This window comes from Gambusia affinis, linkage group LG05 (assembly GCF_019740435.1).
Source record: "Gambusia affinis linkage group LG05, SWU_Gaff_1.0, whole genome shotgun sequence".
NCBI lineage: Eukaryota > Metazoa > Chordata > Actinopteri > Cyprinodontiformes > Poeciliidae > Gambusia > Gambusia affinis.
In genome coordinates, this window is record NC_057872.1 from 27884818 (window position 1) to 27909746 (window position 24929).

Below are 24929 nucleotides of genomic sequence, written 5' to 3' on the forward strand. Positions count from 1 at the left end.
ATTGAATATGTGGGTGATTAACAGGCTTCTGCAGCACTTGATGGTCATGCAATCATTTGAATCAGCTGCTCTGGAGTAGAGGTACATCTAAAACATGCAGAGCAGGGGGGCCTGAGGACTGGAATTGGGAAACACTGTTTTAGAGGATGTCAGCAACATCAATTCAAGGGAAGCTGGGAAAGTAATCAATGTTTTTACAGAAAGTAGAGGAAATCCTGGACCACTAAAGCCCATCAAACAGGATATTCTGGACCTTGGAAACTCCAGATTAATGATAGCTATTGTTTGCTCCTGATTAAAACCTAAAGAATGCACATCAAAGCATTTGAAGGAAGCTGACCCAAAGATCAGGAGCTATAAAGTACTACATTAATTATGGTCCTTTATCTACTAACAGTTTTAAATTCAAAACCTATGAAAACAATGTTTTACATAATCTAATCCAAAATCCATTCCCAAACTATTTCCTGATTTTATCTTTTAACTCAGATCACAATTTGTGGAATTTTTTCCCAGCAAATTAGAGAGGTAGGTGTTATATATATATATATATATGTTTAAAATAAGAAGTGGCAAACTTCAGCCATGCATATTGCTTTTAGAAAAACATGTTTAAGAAATTTCTTGTACAAAAAGTAAATTTTGTCAGTTAAAACAAAATAAAGCTGGATTTAACTTTGTACAGTGAATAAATAGTGAATTATTTTCAGAATGGCTCAGCACTCAATGTGGTGAGACTGTGGCTTTTATGTAAGTGGAGTTTTAGTCACGTGTCTGCTCCTGACCGCAGACCAACTCCCCGCAGATTCCAGCCTCTGCTACTGGCAACAAGTCAGCACAGCTTCATGCACACATGCAGCTTTTATCTGTCAAGCTTTTGTATCGAAACACAAATGCAAGGGGGAATATGCATTAGAAACTGAAACATTTTACGTTTATTTAGCAAGAGTTGACTGTTTTTGAATCCTTTTGATTGTGGAAGATCAGTATTTTTTTCCAACCAAAGGGTCTGTGATGGTTTTGGTATTCGACATGTTTTCACTATAATCATTAATCCTCCTGAATGTGTGTAGTCTCAGACAGTATTCTTGCCATGTTGGTGTTACTTTTACTTTCTGCTTTCACTTTGTTCCTTCTGGTTCTAATTTGTTAATCTGTACACCTAAATTAGCTTTACTCTTTTGCTTGTTCAGTTTAAAATAAAGCCAAGGTTTCTTTAGTCATTGCTCAATTTGTTGTTGGTTGCCACATCCACCCTTATTGTTTTTTTGTGGTTCCCTTTGTTGCAGCTTGGATTATATTCTATTGCCATGTTCCTTCATATGATTAAAGCTATTTTAAATTTCTTCTTCCTGCCTCCAACTTTCCAGTTCAGCATTTGGTTTGTCAGTTTCCAACGTTGTGACATTTTGCATATTGATATGTTTCCATGACGCTAGGTGCATGCATAACTGCTAAAGTATATTCTGCTCAGCAACACAGTAGCTATTGCATCTAACGTAACATCAAGATAACCTCATGCAATGTCTAAAGGTCAGCAAATAATTAAGAATTTTCTGATGTTTAAAGGAGTTAGTTTCAAACAAAAAACCCCTTGATGTCATTCTGAGGAAATTATTTACATCATTCAAACAGGAAGCTTGAAAAGGTGCAAAAGCAAACACACGTCCTAAACCACATCGCTACAGCAGCCAAAAGCAGCTACGTGTAGCAGATGAAAAAAGTGTGCTACATTATAATGTGAGAGAATAACCTTTAACTGATGCTTAAAAAAAAAAAACCTTCAACAGTGTGTCTCCACTGTTTCCATTTCATTTACATTAAGCACAAATGTTTCCTTCCAGCAGATTGGGGGGACTTTGAGTTGGCTCACTGTAAGTTTATCGCTCCTGAAAGAGCCAACAGGAGAGCATTGTGAGCTCTTCCTCCCTTGAGACACTGGTACTGAGTTAATCTGGTTCTGCAATGCAAAGTAAACCAACACTTTTAGCCTAAATTACAAACAGATGATTGTTGAAGTCAATCATCTGACCTTTTCACAAAGGCCTAATGCACATGTGGCACGGACAAAAGCTAGAGATACAAAAGCAGCTGAGTCAGTGCGGCAAAAGGTTTGGTTTCTTTATGTCATTTTGTTTATGTATAAAGATCTTCAGCACTTGGAGACAATGCAAGCAAAACAGTGAAGAATGTGCACAGACCTGAACTGAGTAAGAGATTCCTTATACAGGCATTATAATCAGATCCCACCCCTGACCTAACTGCAATTTTCAGTCACACCATATTTAAACCAGAGAATACTGAAATAGATGAAGCTCTAATTTTACTCTCTTCTTAATTCAGCAAACCTGTAGGTTTCCTCATGAGACTTTTTATAACAGGTTTTGTTTGCACTTTCTTTTTGAGGCTGATTAGTTAAAATGGCTGTTCTGTTGTGAGAACAGTGACAATATAAAACATGATTTTAAAGATTTTATTTTCAAATGTAAGTCTGCAAAGTATGGCATGCATTTTTATTCAACCCTTTTGATCTGATACCACTGAATTAAAAGCACTGCAACTCGTCTCACAAGTAGAACCCACCTGAATGTAATTTATCCTCACTATTAATCCATATTTTTATATTCTATGAAGGCATCAAAGATTTGTTGAAAGAAACAGCATCACAACGATACTTGAAAGGTCAGGGATACATTTAAGTAAAGGGTTGAGGCAGGGTTAGATCATAAAACATCTCTCTGAGAACTGTGTAACCCGAAGAGCATTTCACAAATCAAGCAGTAACATGGTTGTCTACTTAAACTGACAGGCGGAGAAAGAAGAGATAAACCAATGAAGAAGGTCCAAAGCAGAATCTGTCACCGTGACAACCTTTAGTCATGCGCTCCATAAATCTAGCCTTTATAGAAGAACATAAGGAGACATCGGAAGTCTTGCTTGCACTTTCCCACAAGCTATTTAGTGGACACAGTCGACATGTGGAAAAAGACGCCCAAATGAGAGCAAAATTAAAATTTGAACAACATGAATGAACAGAAATGCATGCTTTTTCAGATTTTGGTTTTGTGTTGATTTGTGTCTGTCTTCAACATTAAACCACAATAATAAAGCCTGTAGATGGAACGACACAAAATCTGAAAAAGTTCAAGGTACATAAACAGTTTTGTAATTACTGATGAGGACAGTTCATGGATTTGGTAAGTTTTCCAGTATTTCTCACCCATGCATAATATATTTAGGTTTGTGGAATTTAATGAGGATTTTCTTGAGAGTGAAAATCTCAAGAAAATCCTCATCAAACTAGTTAGATCTCATCAAACTAGGTTTGATGAGATCTAAGAGGCTGTCAAGAAACACCATTAAACCAGCAGTCAGTAATCAGCAGAGTTGTTTTCATCCTGTAATCAGACATTACATGTTTTTCTTCCAAAGGTAAAGATAAAAACAGACCTAAATATATTGATGTATTAGAAACTTTAGGTAAAAATATTAAGAGTTCTTATCTGATTTTATGTTCTTCATCTTCATTTACATATTCTTAACAGTCTTAACTCTGGCAGGAAACAGCAACTCAGTCCTAATGACATTTCTTCCTAGTCTTTACAGCAACTCAGTCCTAAAGACTAGGAAGAAATGTCAGTCAAATATGAAGAGTCTGATCTTGTAGCCAAGTAGCCTTTTCCATAATGAGCTCATATCATAGGACATTAACCCTCCTGTTGTCCTAAAATAACATTTAGTGGATCTTTTAGTGAAACTCCCCAAAGATCCACTAACATTTAGTGGATCTTTGGGGAGTTTTAACACAGTGGCGGGTCATTTTGACCTGAGGACAACAGGACGGTTAACTGTCAGCAAACTTAAATGACAACCTTAAACAGGAAGCAGAACTGAAATCTAACTGTTTCCCTCATGAATGTACAGTAAATTTCCAGAAGTATTTGACATTCACCTCAGTTTACAGTTATAGTCAATGTGAGGGGTTGATAAAAGACATTTGGTTTTCAGGTTATAACTTGCAAACTGGCTTTAGGGTTTAAATGGAATTTTGTTTTTCAGGATGTTTACTTTGATCCCCTGCAGAATGACATTTTTTCCTCCAATGTCTCTGTGTTTCCCACCCACCCAACAGACCAAGGCCTCAAACACAAAGCTCACCACAGTCCTCTTCACCATGCACAAAGCTCCACTATGAAACACAACCACACAGCTGAGACCGCTGTCCTCTCTGCTGGGGTTTTATCACCTCTTATTAGACAAATGGAACTAATCCAAACAAACAAGAAAATAAAAGGTGACGCCAAAAATAAATTAATACAGAGCACTGTGCAATCCTGGAAAGGACGTGTTGCTTAAGATAAGAAAAGAGAAACCAAAGTGTAAAACAGAAAGAGAAACGGTTTACTGGGTCTAACAGCCTGGCTTCTGAATACAATTGCTCAAGCTTTTTAGATCTACAGGGATAAAATGTTGCATAATACACTTGATGAGGAAATAACACTGAAAATAAAAAGAGCTTATAGCATCTGGCTCTAGTTTTCACACGTTGCAATCAGAAGTATTCGAAATACAAAGATTTTAAGGTTTCTGAAAGGTAACGTCTCTGCAAAGAGCAACATTTTGTTTCAATTGGTTTTTTATGAGTTGAATGATACAAAAAATAATCGCAAAAAAGCTTGATTAAATACTTCTGAGTTAGCTAGGATAGCCAAGTCAAGTGTTCAACCCACACCAATTGTTTTTAAATCTGACTGAATGATTTTATGGTCTTAAGTGGAGATAAAACATTATCAATCCTCTGGAAACTCTTTACTCATCCCTAATTTACCTTATCTGTGATGCAAAATCAATGTGATTTGGAATTATGGGAACGATTAAAAGAAGAGAATAAAAAGCCAACAAAATACGTTAGGGATAAAGATTTCTCCTACATCATAAAATACATATTAGGAGCATTGTAAGGATGGGACAGCTGCAAACCTACTTAGCTGTGGAATGAAGGCCAAAACTTTATCAACAGCAGATATCTAAGAAGGCCCAAGACAAACCCCAATGTAACTGCAAAACATCGGCAGGTTTAGCTGGTGAAGCCTGGTATAAGTGCTTCAGTGGCAACTTAAGACTTGGACTGAAAATACAAAGACACTATTGCACAATTTCAAGACACACACTTTGATTGACCTTACATCAAGAGTAGATGAAGGCATCTGAATAAGACTACAAAGTTAAGGCAGATGATTCAATGCACTAATGAAGCCAAACTGGAACTGTTTGGACACCTGAATCAGGTGTATATCCGACATGGAAGACTGATGAAGAATGGTCAAGCATGGAGGTGAGTGACTGACGATGTGGGTCTGTTTATCAGAAACAGGAATTGCAATCTTGATCATGTGGCTGGCCTCGTGAATTTTAACAAACACCAGGCAGGCCTAGAGGAACACGCTGCTCTCTGTTGAAAAATGTAACCTTCTTATCATTGGACTCTCCAGGAAGGTATTGACTAAAAGTACTACTCTGATTCAATCATAGCTCATTTAGAAACAAATCTCCTACTTGAGTTGTCTTTGACAAAAGATAAAAATTGGAATGACAATGTTTAAAATATAAACAAGGCAGTAGCAGCACAGAGAAGCATTATCAAACATAATTTAGATTTTAACTTTGAAGTTAAGTCAAAACAACTTGTATATAAAAACATATTTTGACATTTATAGTCAGTTTTCTTCATCCACATGAATACAGTGTCCTGAGAAAAAGAGGTTGAATATTTCTGATTGCAACTCTTATTAGTTAAAACGTGACACTTCTGCTTACTTGGTACATGTAAAAAACATATATTCCATTAATATGAAACACAACTATAACAATATATATATATATATATATATATATATATATATATATATATATATATATATATATATATATATATATAAAAGATCCCAATACTTTTAAAGTAAAAATGACAAGCTTAGATTGTGCAGCAAGAATCTGAAATACATCTGTGAGCAAGATGAAGCTTGGAAACTTTCCCATTACACAATTTGGGTCTTTTCCCTTTTATACTTTATATTATTTATATCAACTTTCCACATTCCCTCAGAATCCTTCGGCTTTAATGCTTCCCCTTTCTGAGCAGGACGTCCCTCAGGTGATGTCTGAGTCAATCCGGGGTATTTTGGTTGATCATCACTGGCTTAATTTGTTGTTATGCACTCATCATCTGTTTCATCTCTTGCTCTGAGCGACACTGGTCATGTGGCGCCTCCATGCTCAGCTCCCACAGTGAGCTCTTGCATTCAACCTTTGCACAAGTAAAGATGCTGAATACTGCTTTCCGGAAGTTTCCACAAAACAAAAAATATAACGGAGGCCTGACGCAGGCACTGATGCAGCTCACAGCTGAGGTGACTTTCACAGCTGCTTTTAAAGAATTAATATGATCTACAAAAAAGTTTTTGAGAAAGTCTTTCGATGTGTAGGAGATGGTGTCTATTAAGAGGGTGATGTTGTATGGGGTCCAGCAGAGTAGGAAAACTCCCACCAGAGATAGGATGAACAGAACAGCTTTCATCCTGCTCCGGCAATTGGATTTGCATTGTATCATGATGTGGGAACAGAACACAATTTGGATAAGTGCAGGGAGCAAGAAGCCAACTCCAAGGTGGAGCACATGTGAGATTAGCTGCCAGTCAACTTTAGTTTTGGGGTGAGAGTGAGCAGAGAGGGCTTTTCCTGGCATTGACTCAGTATTGACAAGAAAAATCCAATCCAGGACAGCAAGGGTGATAGAAATGATCCACGTCAGCAGACAGCCCAGGATCGCCAAGCTGGTTCTGTGGCTTCTACACCGGTCGGCATGTATGGAGAACAGGCACTGATCCAGGCAGATGCAAACCAGAAGAAATGCCCCCACATATAGGTTGATCTAGAAAAAAACAAAAACAAAGTCAGAAGAAAACCTGTCATGAAAGTCACTAGTAATGCTCCCACAGACTCAGGAAATGGACTATTCTATACAGTCAATCACAGTTTGACTAGACTGGTTTGGATAATATGTCTGACATACTTCAAGGATCTTTGACTAGGACATATTCTTTAAATCCTGATAAAAAGGTAAACAGGGCATCGTACAATCACCTCTGCAGCAATGCTAACTTGGACTTGGTACCATACAGAGAGTTGGCGGTACATCAAGAAACCCATTGATTATAATTCATTTCCTTTAATGGCCTTTCCCAGACAAAACCTGGAAATCTCAGATGCTATATTAGGAAAGTTTATGTTAGGAAACAAGAACAGTGAGCTTGTTTGATAAGAGATTTTTTTTTATAAACAGTATATAGACAGCTGTTGCAGCCAGATTATTTCCACAGAAATCTCTTTCACTTTCACTGTCAGATTTCAACACAAAACCTACCTTAAAAAAAGCTCCACAGACCCTGAGGACAGTCTGTGAGCACCATCCACAGGTTTGAGTGTCATGGGTAGCATAGAAGGCCAGGGTCAACAGCAGCAGGATGTCCACCATCCCCAGTTGGAGAATAAAGCTGTCCAATACTCTCCAGGGTCGCCTCTTCCGAGCCAGGACTGCCAGGAGAAGTCCATTCCCCAGCAACCCAACGATCACCAATATGGAGAACAGAATTGGGATCCATGCTGCCTTATCGACATCTTCATCTTCAAATTCGTAGTCATCGGGGTAGTCATAGGGTTGAGTCTGGTTAAACAGTCCACCCAAAATTACCATTGTAAGCTTGGGAGACACAGAAACAGGAGAGAATTCAGAAGTGATACAGTGATACAACTTCTCAGCACCTCAAAAACAAACATTTATACTCCCTAGTCTCTCTCTCTTTGCAACAGAGCAGAACAATAAAAAAAACATTCCTTTGGGAAATCCAGCTCCTAATAACATACGGAGACTCACACATAGCCTCAGTGGTGCAATGTCATTGTGATGCAATTAAAAAAAAAACCCAATTCCTGTTAGTCACTCTCACATGAACACAGTTTAATAATTAAATATCAGTTTAAAATCTCTAGTGAGATTTTTCTGTTAAACAATTCAGTTGCTTCATATGTAGTTTGTCAACTCCATGTCAAAGGTTTGTTGTAAAACATTATTTATTTGAGATAAAATCTGTCCTCCAAAAATCAAGTCGTGTGAGCACATACCCAGGATGACATCACATTAGGCATAAGAGTTTTAAATATACTTTTTTTCCCCCAACTGCTTACTCACACGTATTGAGTGAAATTCCTTCTGAAAAATTGTACACTGGAAATCCGCAGTAAAACCTTTAAGGTGTAAGGGTTCGTCAGCACTATTTACGACAATATGAGAATAAAGACAGATTGAAAAGGAACTTCGGGATTTACGAGAAAAAATACATATGTCCGCCATAGTGAACTTAAATGCAGCTGATCGGCCCCATGCGTTTGCCTCTTGTGATGTCATCAACTCAGAGACGAAAAGGAGAGGGTTTTTTTTAAATCCTCCTCTGTGCTTTTAAAAGTAACATGTTTTGGGAAATTATGAAGTGGAAACTCACGCTTTACAACCTCGCTGTGTTAGTGTTGAAAATGTCAATTCCAGCTTCGCTTTCAACCTTAAGCACATTTATAATAAGCTTCTGTCCTTTGCATTTGGCAACATACCGAGACCTTGTCTTGTAGAAACTAAAAGGTGAATGCAAACGACAGTTTTCAGTAGCAGGCAAAAGATCACTTACCAATATCCCCTGTAGGGTTTCAGCTGAAGAGTTTATTGAGGTGTCACCTCCGTGGTGTGCAGCGATAAACGCAACAGTTTGCAGCCAACTCGCCAGGCAAACTCGGACAGTAAAACAGACGCTCCCTGTTTTTGGTAAGATGCCAGACGTTTTGCAGCAGCTGTAAGGCGGCTAAGTTCCGCGGAAAAACAAACCCCTGCTCACAGACAGACCTTGTTGGTATTCTTAATTATACGTCAGAGATCACGACTATTTATTAACAAACGAAACCGTTCGTAGCGAGAGTTTGGGGGTGGATCTTCAGAAACAAAAAAGAAAAAGAAAGACATCAAGACTGATAAAGGGGAACGCGCACCTGCCGGAAGTTGTGCGTCTCAGAGGCAGATCTTACTGTGAAGAAAAGTCACAGATTAAAATAAAACGGACACACAGACTTTAATTCTTTTCTCACTTTGCTGCTTTGGATTTTACAAATCGCTTTTTGTGTTCCTTTTTCTGTCAATTGACATGACCTAATAATACATTACAATAATAATACAAGCCTTTTGGTTGTATTATTTTTCAAAATAAATTCTGCAATTAAATATATTTACCTAATATATTTAGGTAAATATAAGCCTTATAAAAATGTACACAAATAATTGTTTGAATTACTACGTTGCGGTTTTTTCAGTTAACTGGCAAAAAATAATCTCCCATAGCGAAATATTTTAAGACGCTACAGTATAATTTTGAAGACAACCTTTTCTCACTTCCGCAAACGTCAGTGTTGAAGTATCTTGACATCCAATGTGTGAAAAACACAAAGTGATGCTGCACTAACAGGACCTTTCCACCAGAGGGAGCTGTTGTATCTGATGAAAAACAGATTTGTCACTTATTTAGCGGAAAATAAGGAATAATAACATTCATTCTTCCAGGTGAAATTTATTTAAATAAACAGCTGTAATATTTCAGTGGGAACAGTGGGATTAAGTTAGGAATAATCTAGCTTCTGATTTTTCCCGATTATTGGGTAATAACAGATTGAAATCTCAAGGGTTTTATTGCATTGATGTTCTGTTTTCTAAATGCATGTGTGGGATTTCTTTCTAGATATAAAAAACTTACAAACATCAGTTGCAAATTTGTCTATCCTGCTTTTTAAATATCCCCTTGATAGACTGTGAAGTACAGGGTGCAATCTTTGCTTTTTTGCAATACTTTACTGGATTTCAGTAGCAGGCATGAAGTATTACACTTCATGACTAAAGAGAAACTTAGCTCTAAAAGTAGGTCCAGAATAATAGTTCCACTACAAATGTTAAACTTTTGGGTTTGTTGTATTTTTCCACTTAACACTAAAACCACTCACAAACACTGGGCCTGCCTTTCTCTAATTTTACACCATGATTTCAGAAGTCCTCTTTCACCTACTTCCCATTTTGAACAAACCTTAATGTAGAGACAGTTCATCTTTTGACATGTGGCATTAAATTTCTACAAAGACGACACAAAGTTTTACTGAGCATCTCTTCAGGAAGCTTGAGTAATGGATGGCACATATATGTAACACTGTTGGCCACAAGTACCACCAGTGGTGAAACGTCGCTGTGAAAGTTAACACAGACACTACTTACTAAGTCAGACTTTAGTAAAGGGCTACGGAGGCAGTAATCAAGGTGCCCAAAGTTTGTTTTTTTGGGCTCTGTGAATTTATTTTTTTAAGTTTGCCAAAGAAATGAAACCTAATATTATAAAATTATCTTATTCTTTTCTTTTTTTCATATTGATGGCAATTTCTTGTACTGTTAGTGTCATTCTTTGGCAAAATATCTTGCATACATTAAATAAAAACACCCCGGAGAAAATTTTAAGGCTGAAATTCTTACCTTTACATTTTACAACATTGCTCGTATATTTAGCATTTTTGGCCAAAGTGTTTAGGAGTCATAGTGGATGGTCTAAGATCAGATGGTCCTAAATCTGGCTGTGGATCATAATGAGATGATACACTGAATCTGAGCTTTTCTGATGTTAGAAACACTTTGACATGTTTGAGCAACTTCTTGATACTATATTACATGTATATAGTATCATGTGGCTTTGAATTCTGTACTTTATTAAACAACAATGAAAACCTAAAATTCACCACAGCTGATTTCTTAGATTTTCTTCTTTAAAAGCATTCACCATGACTAAATGTCCAATATAAGATCATTCAATTTGTTAAATTCCTGATGTAAACACTGAAGGCTCATTTGCAAAATAAAAATAGGTATAGCAGCAAGAAAATGTTGCTGACAATGCTTTTATGTCTGCAAAAATATTGGTATTTACGCCAAGAAAATGTTCTATTTTTTGCTGACCTAGCACTGTTTTTTTGGCTTTAGCTTTAAATGCTGACAATAAGTAGTATTTTTGCTGATAGAGTGTGGGTATTATTCGGTTAACTCGCTACAAAAACAAGAGTAGGTGCTGACTATTGATTTGTAAAGGTCAACTTTCATCCTTTCTTCTCATAGCATTACCTGCATTGAATCAGGGTTTGCACTTTACTTCTGCATATTCTGCAGAAAGTCAAACTACGTACAGAAAAAGACACTTTATCTTAATTGCAAAAACATTTATTTCAAAGAAATCATCCCTAAAAAACATTGGGAAACTTTAATATCTACAAAATCCAGGTTCATTTCCTCAGTTACAGCAAAGTTTTATGTTCAACATATCTATCTGAGACAAAAAAAATAACATGAAAAATAGTAAGATAAACCTTTACCACATCCAGCAATTTAATATATACAGGTGGACCCCCTGAGAATTGGACAAGCAATAAACTGTGACATATGAATCTGATTGCTGAGGGTGAGGTCAGGCCTTAAACTGCTGAACAAGCTTTTTTAAGAAGTATGAAGAAATCCCCATATTTCTCAAGATGTAACTTATGGACAGAAAAATCTGCACGTTCCCAGAAATGCTTTATGACTTCACCTTGTGCAATCTATGCAGTGGCACAGTGTTGACAGTAAGACATAAAAACAACATGAAGAGAACTACATTGACATTTAAGCACCAAAGTTACATAAACAAACATTAATGTTATTCCTGAGAACATTTTCTGGAATTATTTTTTTGAAGTTTCTATATTTCAAAACTCACCCTCCACCACTCAGCCACATTTATCTCTTCACCTCTGAACAACATCAGATCATGACAGAGTAGGAGGTATGTTCACTTTCTGCAGATGTTAGAGATCCTGTGCTTTTTCTAGATCTTCTCTCCTTCCAGCTTTCAATTCCCACCCAGCCTCTCTGCCCAAGCATCTCCTTGCACATTTTCAGCAGCTCCCTCCTGAACTTCACCCCAACAAAGCCGTACAGCAGAGGGTTCAGGGCACAGTGGGAAAGCCCCACGCTTTCAGTAATCAGAATCCCAATGTCCAGCACATGGCCAAATTTGCAGCCACCAGTCACCACACGCAGCTTCTGCAGGCTGTCTGCCAGCTGGAAGCAGTTGTACGGAGCCCAGCAGATGACAAACACAGATACCAACGAGATGATGAGACGGAGAGACTTGCGCCTTTGACGACGAGTGGCATTGCACAGAGACCTGAAGATCTGGACGTAGCAGTAGAGCATGACGAGCAGGGGAAGACCAAAACCCAGACTCAAGCTGACAAGCTGCAGGCTCACCTGCCACTGGTCGGGATTCTCTGTGAACCATACTTGGCACACCGGCATCCTCTCGTTGTCATTAAGGTCCACTTCCACCACTTGTTTGAATGCAATGTCAACTCCGCTCAAGCCGAGGCACACCACCCAGATGGCTGCACATGCAAACTGAGCGTGGCAGGTGCTGCGTTTCCACCCTGACCTGACGGCGTGAACGATGGCCAGGTAACGGTCGAAGCTGATGCAAGCCAGGAAGAGGATGCCGCTGTAGCGGTTCAAAGAGAAGAGAGCACCAGAAATCTTGCAAACCGCTGTGCCAAACACCCACTGATTGGCCCACTGCACTGCAAACAGGGGCAGAGTGAAGGCCAGCAGGAGGTCAGAAATGGCCAGATGCAGGAGGAAGGTGTCTGTCAGGGAGAAGGCGCAGGCTCCTCCACTCTGGGAGTTTCTGTAGCGTCTGATCACACACAACACCAAGACATTGCCAACAACAGCCAGGACAAACACCAGGCAGTACACAATGGGGGAGTAGTTCTTAGCAAAACCATAGATGCTCTCTGGATTGCATGGAGTTGCAATCACCTCCTCAGTTCCTGGAGAGTTGGTGTCATAATCTGCACCAGTCTGATCATCCAAAGGAGAAAAGAAGACCTCAGTCAGATTGATGAATTTTTTATTTATATTATGAATTCATTTTTATCTGAAGAAATAATTTCTGTTTATATAAAACAATTTCCTTGATAATAAGAAAACTATAGCAAAACTAGAGTGATTACAGAATGATTATTAAAGTGTCTACTTACCTCATCATAATAATCAGTTGTTGTCATTGAATCCATGTTTGCAGAAAACAGAGGCAGCAGAACGACTGAAATCATCCAAGAGCACACTCAGCTCAAAAAAGCATCAGTTCAGCCTCTGAGTCTCAAACAACGAGGATCAGAAAGAAGAAGTCAAAAATTCAGGAAGTGAATCTTTGTACACTTTGGACAGATGTGCATAAAACTATAGTAGGAATGGATGAGTGTGTTAAGGAAATTGTGACATATTTTTAAGACGTCTGCAGACAGCTACAAGAACTTCTGCTTCATTCAATGTGAATATGGAACTTTTCAGAATGTATGCAGATTTTAAAAAACATTTTTACTGCATTCAAACTGTGCCTTACAATACCAAAAGTGAAAATTTGGAATTGACAGAAAAGCAGAAATATGTTTTAACTAAAATATAAAAAAATATATTATTCCCAGGAGAAATGAAAGTGCTTGCTGGACAGAAACAATAGTTTTGTTTTGCTCAGCTTTGGTTTGTAATGTTTAATACCACACTCTGTCTGCAGCAGTAATCTTATACACATTAATAAAAGATTTTTACTAAATGTTCTATAGTTTTTAAAAAAGATTAGACTGTCAAAATTAAACTCATTTTTAATAATTACTCAAGAGATTTGAAGAAATGTAAGATAAAAATATATACATTTTAAAAAAAGACTTACCTTCTCTTGAGATTTTGTAAAGAAGAAAGGATGTGGCCAAATGAGAGACAGACGCAGGGCAAACTAAACCAACATATCATAAAATTAGCAAGAGATAAACAGAACAGGATATGAAGTCATTTGCACATATGTGTGACTAAAAAGTCAATATGCCTGTGATCAGATGAGAGCATCTTTTTTTGTTCATTTGGTTTTTTTACAGTCATCATGCCATATGTCTGGTACAATTCAGCTGAAAAGCAAACATCTGCTAACAAGAAATATGCAAAACATAAAAATGTTGCAATAACCTGGTTGCATAAGAATATGCATCCTGAAACCAATACTTTGCTATGCCCCATTGATTCAGTTCCACACGCCATTAATTGTACACCCTGTTCAGATGTGGGATTACCATGGGCTTTGGGTGATTCTAAGTGAAAGAGTCTAACACTGAACATTCATTCCTGACTGATAACTTCATAGGTACCTTACTTTACATCCATATGAACACATAGCCATGTTCCAAAGACGAACGCCACCTAACAGCAGTACTTCTGCAAATATGATCCTTGCTATAAATCACTGTTATGCATTTAAATTACCTCTGTTGTGCCGGTGTTTCCAAAACGTGACGTTGACAATGATGGTGACTTCTGTATTGCCCTGCAAGCAGTGAGTTGCAGGTTCAATCCCCACACTGTTTTGTCCTTGGCAAGACACTTCACACACTTTACCGGGTGGTGGTGGCAGCCACAGCTATAGCTATCCAGTAGCTTGCTATCATCAGTGTATGAATGGGTGAATGCTTTGGGGTCCTCTGGACTTGATATGTGTTCATATCAATTCATCATTCATCATTTTAAGCCTGTCTGATGGGCTAAATTTTAAATATTGTGCACCTTAAAGTTTAGTGTCAGGGCACCGTCACTAAATGTTTTAAATTGTAAAGCACAACTGCAGTAAAACAGCTAACACCTGATCCACACTTTTGTCAGTTTACACACCTTGTGGTGTGTAAACTGACACCTTGTGGTGTGTAATCATAACTGGAGATTTCACAAAGTTCAACAATTTTGTCCTTTGGATGTCTGGAGTCTATAATGTACTGACTGGCAGGTTCAAGAAACAATACCATTCAACAAAATAGAGAAAAATATCTCCCATGGATTGTCCTCCACCTATTTCCACTAACTCCAAAAAGTAAAACTTTTAAATAAGAAACAATCTTATATTTAGATAATTACTGAAAGCTATTTAAATCATTTTTTAGATTAGCAATAAGTAACACTGTAAAAGGAAAGTCTCTTTTTCATCAAAACCATCCAGTTAATGCTGCTGCTTATTATATCCCAAAATAGACTGAGAAACAAAAAAAAAAGAAAATGTTTTGTATTCTATGGTATGGTCTACTCTACAATTATGTAGACTGGTTGTTGCAGCATTTTTTAATATTTGTTCCTGGAATATATTTTATTTTTTTGTTCAATTTCACAAAATAAATGTTAAATTGATGACAAAAGGTTTTGATTATGGTCTCTGGTTTTAAAGTCTTAGAAACCTTGAATTTTAGCAGGTTTGCAGATTTTTGATTCTGTTTTAGTGCATTTGTCCTCAACAGTTTTTAGAAAATTTAGATTTTTAAATGAAACAAAAGTCAGAAAATAAAGGTAGCAAGGCAGAGTTCAGAAAAACACAAGGTGACAAAGTTCAGTGTATATATGAGTATAAGAGTATATATGAGTCACACAGTAAGGCACAGTCACCAACTGGGCAGACAGAGCAAAAAAAAAAAAAAAAAAAAAAAACCCAGCCTATTATTTTGGAGTAAGTGTGATTTTTTTTTTAACCAACAGATACACTGACTTTCTGAGGAACTGAAGACTCTTGTGGTTAGACTTGGTTCAAGAAAAACATTTTATCTGAGGGTCTTCTGGTAAAGCAAATGTTGTGCAACACCCTGCATGTTGTGCTTTCTCAAGAGAAGATCGGTGTTCATACTCAACTGATGCATTTTTAGATGCCCTTTGATGGGGGCCAGATGTGTATATGCTGGAAAAAATTTCAGTATGCTTCCAATATTCTCTTATTTTTTCTTGATCTGTACACAAATACTAATATGCCTTGCTGACGGAATAAAGCAAGACACAAGCAGGTTAGAAATTAGCTTGTCACTGCTCTCTGGTGGTCGGACTCTGTAATTGAGAATTGTTGTGGGTGAAACATTCTGAAGTATTTCATTAAAGAACTCTCATGTTTAAGAGATTTTGTAGCTAAAATAGTATCTACAACTTCGATGAGACATTTATGTCATACATGTTCAGTGGGAGTTGTATACACTTTTTAAGTATTTGGAGGAAATGCTTAGATTTCCTAATACATGTTTGTACAGTAAGGAAGAAAACTAAACTGTAGACATTTAGGATGTATAGTAGGTGGCACATTAAGTTGAGTACAAGTGGTCGCAAAAACCTTTGCTTTTCAAATTATTATTGATACTGGGGAAAGCTTAATTTTTCTATACTTGTGTTGCAATCAACATGATTTGTCTTCATTGCATTAGTTTTTAACATGATATTGTTTATTTTATATATTTGTTTTGTGTTGTTTGAGTAAGGTGGGGTGGAAAAAGGTATTTTAAGAGGTTGTAATACGCAAAAGGGGGTTGTGGCACTAAAGATGCTAGTAAAAACCTGATGCTAAAACGGGTGCTTATAGCTAAAAATACAGTATTAGAGTAAAATAAATATTCAGCACCCTTGGTCCTGGCCCAAACTAAAAAGGAATATAAGTGAATGATGTCTGATATTTGGGATGGTATTGAGAATTTTAAAATTATCCAGGAGAGGAGAACATATCTAAAGATGTTGCAATTAACAGTGAGTGTGTGTGCGGTTTGGTTACTCATTCTTTCTCTGTTCTGTTTCCAATGGGAAGTAGTGATGGAGTGAGCACTGGACAGGTCAGCAGGTGAATGGTGTGGGATCTAGGAGGGCAGCTACAGGAGAAGCAATGGGACTTGTGGTGAAGGTCCAGAGGAGGAATTTCTCAACTGACAGAAGAAATGACAAAGGTTAACACCTTCAAGAAAGAAGCTGACTGTAAGGATGGAGGGAAGACAATGGCAAGGACTCATACTTGGACCTAGTAAGTGATAGAATTAGAGAGCGTGATTACCACATAAAGTGAGAAAACAATCTGCACCTACTTCAGAAAATTATCTTCTATTTTAGTTCCTCTTGGTTAGTCTTGATAAGCTCCAGCTATTGGCCACTCCTGTTAGTCACACCCTGCATAGATGGAAGGTAGGAGAGACACACACACACACACACACGCACACACACACACACACCCCCCACACACCCACACCCGCCCACGCCCACACACATGCACTCTCCTGCACACAATTTTCTTCATAACAATAATTCTTAAGTTTTTTGAAAAAAACCACAACATGTTTACATATGTAGTGGAAGGACAGAAAAAGCATTTTCCCTGACATCACTTTCAAATGACTTTATGCACATCTAATCATGCTGTCAAAACTATGCTCAGCAGTGGGGCCAGTGTGTTCAGGGTGAAGTATTTTTTATTGCACAAAGTGTTTCCATGCAAGAAAGTAGAATTTTGGTCTCATCTGACCAAACCAGTTTCTTTCAAATGGTTGCCAAGTCCTTTGACCTCCTTTCAACAAATCCTTCTCTAATTAATTCTCTCTGCCCACATGTTACCTGTTATTTTCATCTTGGCAGGTCTGAAATGGCGTCAAGCATATTTGATGCTTAGATTCTGAATTAAACAGTGTCGTTTATGAGTTTTCAACCAAGCTTCTGCAGAAGGAGAAGACACAGAGAACTGCTCCTCAGAACAGTTCACTACATGTTCTGAAACTCTGCAGTAGAACTTACCTTTTATTAACACAAAACAAAAACAAGGGGGCTGGTGCTGATAAGATTAGGAGCCCCCAGGAACTAACACATAACAAATGCAGTTTGACGACTAAGGAATTTCTACGTAGAGGGTCACAAAGGATAAACAAACACAGGTATAGGACTAAGGGAACTCTCAGAAGACCAACTTCAAAGAACATGTTTTAAGGGTTAAAGAAATGTTAGCTCTGTCTCACACACTTTAACGTATTTCTCCTCTCTGGGTTGTGAATACTAAACCTATGAATGAAAAGCAAACTGGTAACTACTTATGTAAGAATGATAACAAAACATAATTATTCTAACAATAACTATCTTTACCGAAATTATAGAAATACCCAGAGTAGGACACTATTAACAAATTAGATGTTTGTAAAAACATTTAGGGAAGCATTAATTATTTCCTTACACTTCTCAATTGCATGCTCCTTCTTGTTAATTTGTTACATTAAATCACATGAGGTAAGTTGGAATGGAAAAAATGTCAAAATGTTTGAGGGGCATAAACACAGTTGTAAGGCATTGAACATTCGTGCAGCTTTTTCAAACATATAAAGTTCAGTTATGAAAACAAATTTTATTATTATTATTATAACTTTTTGGGGTCTTCTGTTCAGTGGCAGACAGAACAATCCCAATGTACAGTTTTTCAGATATCCTAGGACCTGTGTACCAACAGACGTACAGGGTTTATGCTTCCTTGTTGAAAGATCTTTGTTTTATGACAACACTCTTCTGTCCTTGAGCGTCACAGTTCATTTTTTACTCTTTGTTTTTATTACACTCAGCTTGACCTTCAGTATGTCAACACACCACACCTCATCAAAGTGACTAAAATATAAATATGTACATGAAGCCTGCTTTGTTCCTTAATTACATTTTGCTGACAAAGTCAGGTGAACCTTTCAAAACCTGCAATACGCCCTAAAAGGTAAATAACTCTTTTCTATACATAATGTTTGCACTTGCTAAGATGGTCAGACTGTTTGCTAAGTGATATCTGCAGAAACTGTGCTTTGGGTTGTGTCTGTTGTCATGCCGGATATAAAAGCAGTTGCTCTGCTTTTTCTCTCCAGGGATTATTTCCTGATTGTGACCATCTTCGACATCAGAGAAAATACTTTGAGACACAAAGAAGGTAATGTCTGACACCTGTTTTGTATCTATTATATTTTCAGTCAGAGATGATATAAAGTTAAACTTGCTGGTTGATAAGCTGAATAATTACAAAAAATGTTTGAAAATATTGAAACTCTTCTTTTCTTTTGCTTTAAGCCATGGCATTCCAGTCTACTGTTGTTACCTCGCAACCCACCCAGTACACAGTAACAACTGGACGTTCTTCAGACTGGAGTACAAATGTGTGCGACTGCTGTGATGACTGCGGCATCTGTATGTTTTTTAATGGGATTGTAAAAGGAAGCTGGTTAAGTTTTGTTCTCCATTAAATTTGAATTTTTATTTGTTCATCTGCCTTTCATCTAAAGGTCTATGTGGAGCATTTATCCCATGCATCCTTGGTTGTAAAGTGGCTCAGGATAATGGGGATAGCTGCTGTCTACCTTTCCTGCCAGGTGCCATGATTGCTTTAAGAACAAGCATACGCAGCAAATACAACATTGAGGTGAGTAGAAAAGTTGCTCATTAAACAAAACAAAGGAGAGCAAATATAACATGCTAAATTCAAAAAAAGAACCCATTTTTAAATCTCGGGACCTTTTGTGGGTGTAAGGACTTAAATATATTGTATTTGTTAAACTTAATATATATTTTTCACAATTTGTATGATGTTTTTGAATTTTAGGGCTCTGTGTGTGACGACTGGGTGGTCATGGCCTGCCTGCCTTTATGTGGACTGTGTCAGATGGCGCGAGAGCAGAAGATGAGAGGTTAAACAGATTGCTGATTAATTTTTAAATAACTGTAAGAACAAAATAAAAAAGAGAAAATTAGCATTGTGAATGTAATTTAAGAAAAAATAAAGACATTTAATGCTTTTTACCTTTTTAATATAAACATATCTTGTATTACGTTAACATTTCTTACTATTATACATCTACTTTATAAGCTGGGAACTGTAAATGATCTAAAGTGAAGGCAGAAAAACAGAAAGTTAAAACTAAGCTAAAAGATCTTACAAACCTTATACAGTGACAGTGTTGAATAAACAATAAAAAAGACAAATAAAAGATAATGTCATTTAAAGCAGTCCTGGTCCTTCATTTTGCAGAATAGTTATGGACAATTAAACATATAAAGATTTAAAAACATTATTGTGAACTATATTTTATTTAATTATGTTTCTGTAGTGCACCACGTTTTCTTTACAGCAATGTTTTGCACTTTTTGTATTCACTTGTACTTGCACAATCGCTGGTATTTCAATAAAACAAATAGGAAACAACAAATTGTGGGTTTCTCTTATTTTAATGTCATGTAGTCTTGCTTTTTCTGGAAGGACTTCAGTGGGCTGCCACTAACTTCCTCTTTCTGACTAAGTTCGTGTTTTCAGTCATGTAGCGACACAGCAGTCTGATGGAACAAGGTGAAAGGATCTGAGTTCATTTGAACAGGTAAGAAAGTGTTTTAGTAAGTTTGATGTACATTTTTCTTCCAAGGTCAGTCTGACACACTAAATTTGCAAACTTAGTGTGTCTAAATGATTAAGTGAATATGCTACTGTACCTTTAATTTGAAAGGGATGTTACATTGTCACATGACGGGTTTTGCACAATAATAGGTTATATGAAGACACACTGTACAAAAAGTATACTTGTTTACTTATGTCTTTATTTTGCAATTTATGCTACACTCTTGGACATTTTTCTCTGACTTGATGACAAAAGTTTGAGATGCAGGTTAGTTACAGATTCTACTTACAACTTTGGAAATTTTCCAGGCCAAAGTAAGGAGAATTAAAGCCTCTACATATTAAAATAGTCACATGAGGGTAACCAGTGTTTCCCAACCCTTGTCCTAAAAGCACACTGTCCTACAGGTTTTAGAGGTTTCCCTGCTTTAATGTGCCTGATTCAACTGATTGCAGTTCAACAAATGCCTGTTAATCAGTCATCATCGGAAATCAGCTGGACTGAAGCAAGGAAATACCTAAAACATGCAGGTCAGTGTGCCTTGAGGACCAGGGTTGGGAAACACTGGACTAAGCTAACAGTTACCTGTCACCTATTGCTGTGAATAGTGCATGTACTGGCATGTGATTTTCCTGGTGTTTAACAAAAATAAGCACCACTGTTTGTATATCATGTTTTACATGATATATCTATTTTCTTTAAAAAGAAAAAAATGAGCTGTATCCTTAAAGTGTAACTCTAATATAAAGATGATTAAAGTTACAATACTGCTATGCAAATATTTCATTGTTATCCTGATCAGACTAAAGCAATATTACATCATAAATGTCTGCTAAATTTAGTAAGAGTTATAGACCTTATTGCACAGAATATTTAGGGTTATTTATGATTTCTAGAATGTGCCTTGTGAGCTGATAATAGAAGTTTATTTAGTCAGGCTATCTTCTCTGGTATCATACTGCAATCAGCTGCTTAACAGACATACACCAAGTGTACTGACTGCAGTTTTAAAACAGTAATAAAGGTAATAAAGGTAATTTTGTAGTTTTAACTACATTGGTGTACCTTGATATTACTTACTTAGTAAACTCTCATTTAATTGATATTTAGGGAGCAAAAACAAACAAGTTTTAAATAAGCATTGTGAAGATTCCAGTTCCAAAATGTAATTATACAAATGAGAGGAAGAAAAAGAGGGAACAGAGAGTGGGGATATGAAAGCATTGACAATAGGAAACATTGTATTCTTTTAAGCTCAAGGTTCCAGTTTCATGACAAATACAACCACACCTGAATCATCCAACTCCATCTGAAACTGCAAGGAAAACAGGTGAAACTGAAATTTGTCTTTGCATTTACAACTATTGCTTTTTTAATCATTGAAGTAAGTTATTAACCCAATCTGATTTGAAATTAATCTATGTTCACAGATTTCTCTTTTACACTCAAGTGCAGCTGCATTGAGATCCCATCTGACATCACAAGAAAACCAACAATGGCAACGTTCTAAACCTTTTGAAGTCTGTTGTTCTCCGTGTTGTCTAGACAAGATGGCCACTCTGACTTCTCAGCTTAGGCTGCTTGGACTTTTTCTGTGTGCAGTTCAACTCATCAGCAGCTACAGCTTTAAAAGCTGCATTGCAGATCCATACTATATCCTGACAAGTTTCAAATGCCAAAATCGAAACAGCAGGAAAATATCTGATATAGTAAAAGATCTCCCAGAATCTGCTGTCAATCTCACAGCTTCTTACAACCCTCTGCAGCACATTCCCAACAACAGCTTTGCTCATTTACCAAACTTACAGTATCTCAGTTTGTATAAGAACCAGCTGAATACTATTGATCCTTTGGCTTTTCAGACGCTGCATCAACTTAAGCATCTAAATTTGTCCTTTAACCATTTGTCAGACCTCAGCCCTTTATTGTTTGAAGACCTGCATAACCTCACCACCCTCTCGCTGACAAACAATGTTTTAAAGGTATTGCCTGAAGACATTTTCTCCAATGTTGCTAATCTAAAAACCTTAAATCTGAGGAGTAACAATCTTTCAAATTTTTCTGCAGTTGTGAAGTCTGTATCACATCTAACAAATCTAACAATCTTAGATCTTTCCTCCAACAACTTAACTTCACTCAGTGATTTAAATATATCTCTACCACAATCCCTCAAAGTTTTAAACCTATGTAGAAACAATCTGCATACTTTGGGATGTAATCCATCACTCCTCAGATTCATCCAGGTGCTTGATCTGTCATTTAATTCTAAGCTTTCCACGTCGGCTTTAGAAGGAGTGGATTTGGGAAACGTAAACAGGCTCCAGTTGCGGTCAACGAGTGTCAAGGCAGTGGAGCTTTTAAACATCAGCAATATCAAGGCAGGTCATGTTGTTTTCTCAGGGATGGGTCTAAAGAATGACAGTCTACTTGTGGATTTGTGCACAATGCTGAGAAGAAAGCTGAATTGGATTAAAAATTTTGATTTAACACATAATGGCATTCATAATACAACAAATTTTCCCATTTCCATTTGCCCTAAGATCATTGGAGCTTTGGATTTATCCAACAATGATTTGAATGAAATACACTGCTTGGACTTTTTAGGCAAACAAGTCAGCATCAAGAAGTTTAATGCGGAGCACAACCATATGACTTTACTCAAAAGCTGTACAAGGACCCATTTTAACAACTTAAAAGAACTGAGCTACCGTTACAATCGCATCCTCTCAGTCAATGGCTATGCTTTCATTCACATGCCAAAGATTGAGATACTAAAGCTGAACATAAATAATATTGCTTATCTCCATCAAAAAGCCCTAAGAGGGCTGAAAAATCTTAAGACCCTCCGACTGGACAATAACCTCCTTACTGATCTGTTTAAAGAAACATTTAAAGATAATTACAACCTGCAAATACTCAATCTGCGGAATAATCGCATTTCTGTCATATTTAATGGGACTTTTATGAGCCTAAGAAATCTAACTACATTGGACCTTGGAGGTAATAAGATCACCCAAATACAACGTTCTGGCCTTGATGGGTTAAAAAGTCTTTCAAAATTCTACCTAGATGGAAACCACCTGACACAAATTGACTCGTCACTCTACCGTGCATTCCAAGACACACTTACAGTGTTGGATTTACAAAAAAATTGCATTCATTTCTACAAAAAAAGTGTCATTTCACCATTTGTAAAACTCAGCAAACTCAGAGATCTGAAACTGGACAGCCAGAAAAATCATGGCCTTGTTGTTTTACCTGAAAAGTTTTTCAAAGGACTCCACTCGCTACAATCTTTGTACCTCACCAACAACGAAATAGATTTTCTTCCTTCTGAAGCTTTTGATGATCTGACGAGCTTAAATTTCCTCACACTGGATAACTGTTGTGTTGGAGTGGCTCAATTAAAACCTGGAATCTTCAAGAATCTCAGAAATTTGACCAAGTTGGTTGTAGAAAATATGGGAATTCAGAACTTCTCAAAGGATGTATTTGGGAATCTTACACAACTACGCATTCTTCAGCTAAATCGTAATGTGATGCAGAGCATTTCTGTAGATGCTCTTGAGAGTTTACCTAAACTCCAGTATCTTGACATGCGTAATGTCCCTCTTAGCTGTACCTGCAAAAATAGCCTTCTGCAAAATTACACAGTAAATAACCCAAATGTTCAGATAGTCTATCTCTACGAAATGAAATGTCAAGTGGATAAAAAATTTAAATTTCACAACTTTGATACAAAGGTTTGCTATATTGATCAAGGAAAGTATCTGTTTTTTAGCACTGCAGCTGTAATCTTTCTATTTACAGTCTCTCCTTTACTTTATGTCAAACTGTACTGGAAAATCAAGTACAGCTACTACGTGTTCCGCTCCTGGTTTAGTGATCACTGGAGCAGACTCAGGGAGAAGGAGGAAAAGTGCACATATGATGCTTTCATCTCCTATAATTTCTCTGATGAGGAGTGGGTCATGAATCAGTTGTTGCCCAACTTGGAGGGAAATGGATCGTCTCTTAAGCTCTGCCTGCATCACCGGGACTTTGAGGTGGGCCGCTACATTGTGGACAACATCGTCACTGCAGTGTACAGCAGCAGAAAAACCATTTGTGTCGTGAGCAAAAACTTCCTCCGGAGTGAGTGGTGCTCTCTGGAAATCCAGCTCGCAAGTTATAGGCTCTTTGATGAGCACCGAGACGTCCTTCTGCTCGTGTTTCTGGAGCCAATTTCTGAGAGGCAGCTGTCATCCTACCACCGCATGAGGAAAGTTATGTTGAAAAAGACATATCTTCAGTGGCCTGGCCCTGACTGCACTGATCCCTCACAGGCCCAAGAGCTGTTCTGGAATCAGCTACGCAGGGCAATCAGAGCAGGCAACAGACTGGAAACCGAACAAAATGACACAGAAGAAGACTTTGTTCAAACCAGCAATGAAACAGGAAGTTACAGGAAACTCCTATAATGAAGATTATTTGCAGCCTTAAACTGGTCCCCTTTCTTTATTGACATAAAATATGTAGTGCAATTGTAAATGTATATAAATTAT

General features: G+C 37.3%; 4 protein-coding genes across 6 annotated transcripts; 2 read left to right on the top strand and 2 right to left on the bottom strand.

Annotated features, from left to right (window-relative positions):
- Window positions 1–2927: 2927 nt before the first annotated feature.
- LOC122831254 (C-X-C chemokine receptor type 3-like) lies at window positions 2928–9099 on the bottom strand. The gene is made up of 3 exons (XM_044117323.1): window positions 8739–9099; window positions 7424–7759; window positions 2928–6931 (listed from the first exon to the last, which is right to left on the bottom strand). Exons 2-3 carry the CDS (start codon window positions 7751–7753, stop codon window positions 6212–6214), a joined length of 1050 nt encoding a protein of 349 aa, XP_043973258.1. The 5' UTR covers window positions 7754–7759; window positions 8739–9099; the 3' UTR covers window positions 2928–6211.
- A 2229-nt stretch (window positions 9100–11328) lies between these two features.
- Window positions 11329–13319, bottom strand: cxcr3.2 (chemokine (C-X-C motif) receptor 3, tandem duplicate 2). Its single transcript, XM_044117320.1, has 2 exons — window positions 13195–13319; window positions 11329–13015 (listed from the first exon to the last, which is right to left on the bottom strand). Exons 1-2 carry the CDS (start codon window positions 13267–13269, stop codon window positions 11921–11923), a joined length of 1170 nt encoding a protein of 389 aa, XP_043973255.1. The 5' UTR covers window positions 13270–13319; the 3' UTR covers window positions 11329–11920.
- A 5332-nt stretch (window positions 13320–18651) lies between these two features.
- cnfn (cornifelin) lies at window positions 18652–20179 on the top strand. 2 transcript variants are annotated; one of them, XM_044117063.1, is made up of 5 exons: window positions 18652–18725; window positions 18871–18932; window positions 19070–19186; window positions 19282–19418; window positions 19599–20179. In XM_044117063.1, exons 3-5 carry the CDS (start codon window positions 19072–19074, stop codon window positions 19686–19688), a joined length of 342 nt encoding a protein of 113 aa, XP_043972998.1. In that variant the 5' UTR covers window positions 18652–18725; window positions 18871–18932; window positions 19070–19071; the 3' UTR covers window positions 19689–20179. The 2 variants fall into 2 exon arrangements, with proteins under 2 accessions (XP_043972998.1, XP_043972997.1); XM_044117062.1 differs by lacking the exon at window positions 18652–18725 and having other exon boundaries at window positions 18838–18932.
- Window positions 20180–20256: 77 nt separating this feature from the next.
- Window positions 20257–24862, top strand: tlr21 (toll-like receptor 21). 2 transcript variants are annotated; one of them, XM_044118117.1, is made up of 3 exons: window positions 20257–20367; window positions 21646–21715; window positions 21816–24862. In XM_044118117.1, the coding sequence occupies exon 3, from the start codon at window positions 21936–21938 to the stop codon at window positions 24843–24845; it is 2910 nt and encodes a 969-aa protein (XP_043974052.1). In that variant the 5' UTR covers window positions 20257–20367; window positions 21646–21715; window positions 21816–21935; the 3' UTR covers window positions 24846–24862. The 2 variants fall into 2 exon arrangements, with proteins under 2 accessions (XP_043974052.1, XP_043974053.1); XM_044118118.1 differs by lacking the exon at window positions 20257–20367 and adding an exon at window positions 20595–20652.
- The last annotated feature ends 67 nt before the right edge of the window (window positions 24863–24929 follow it).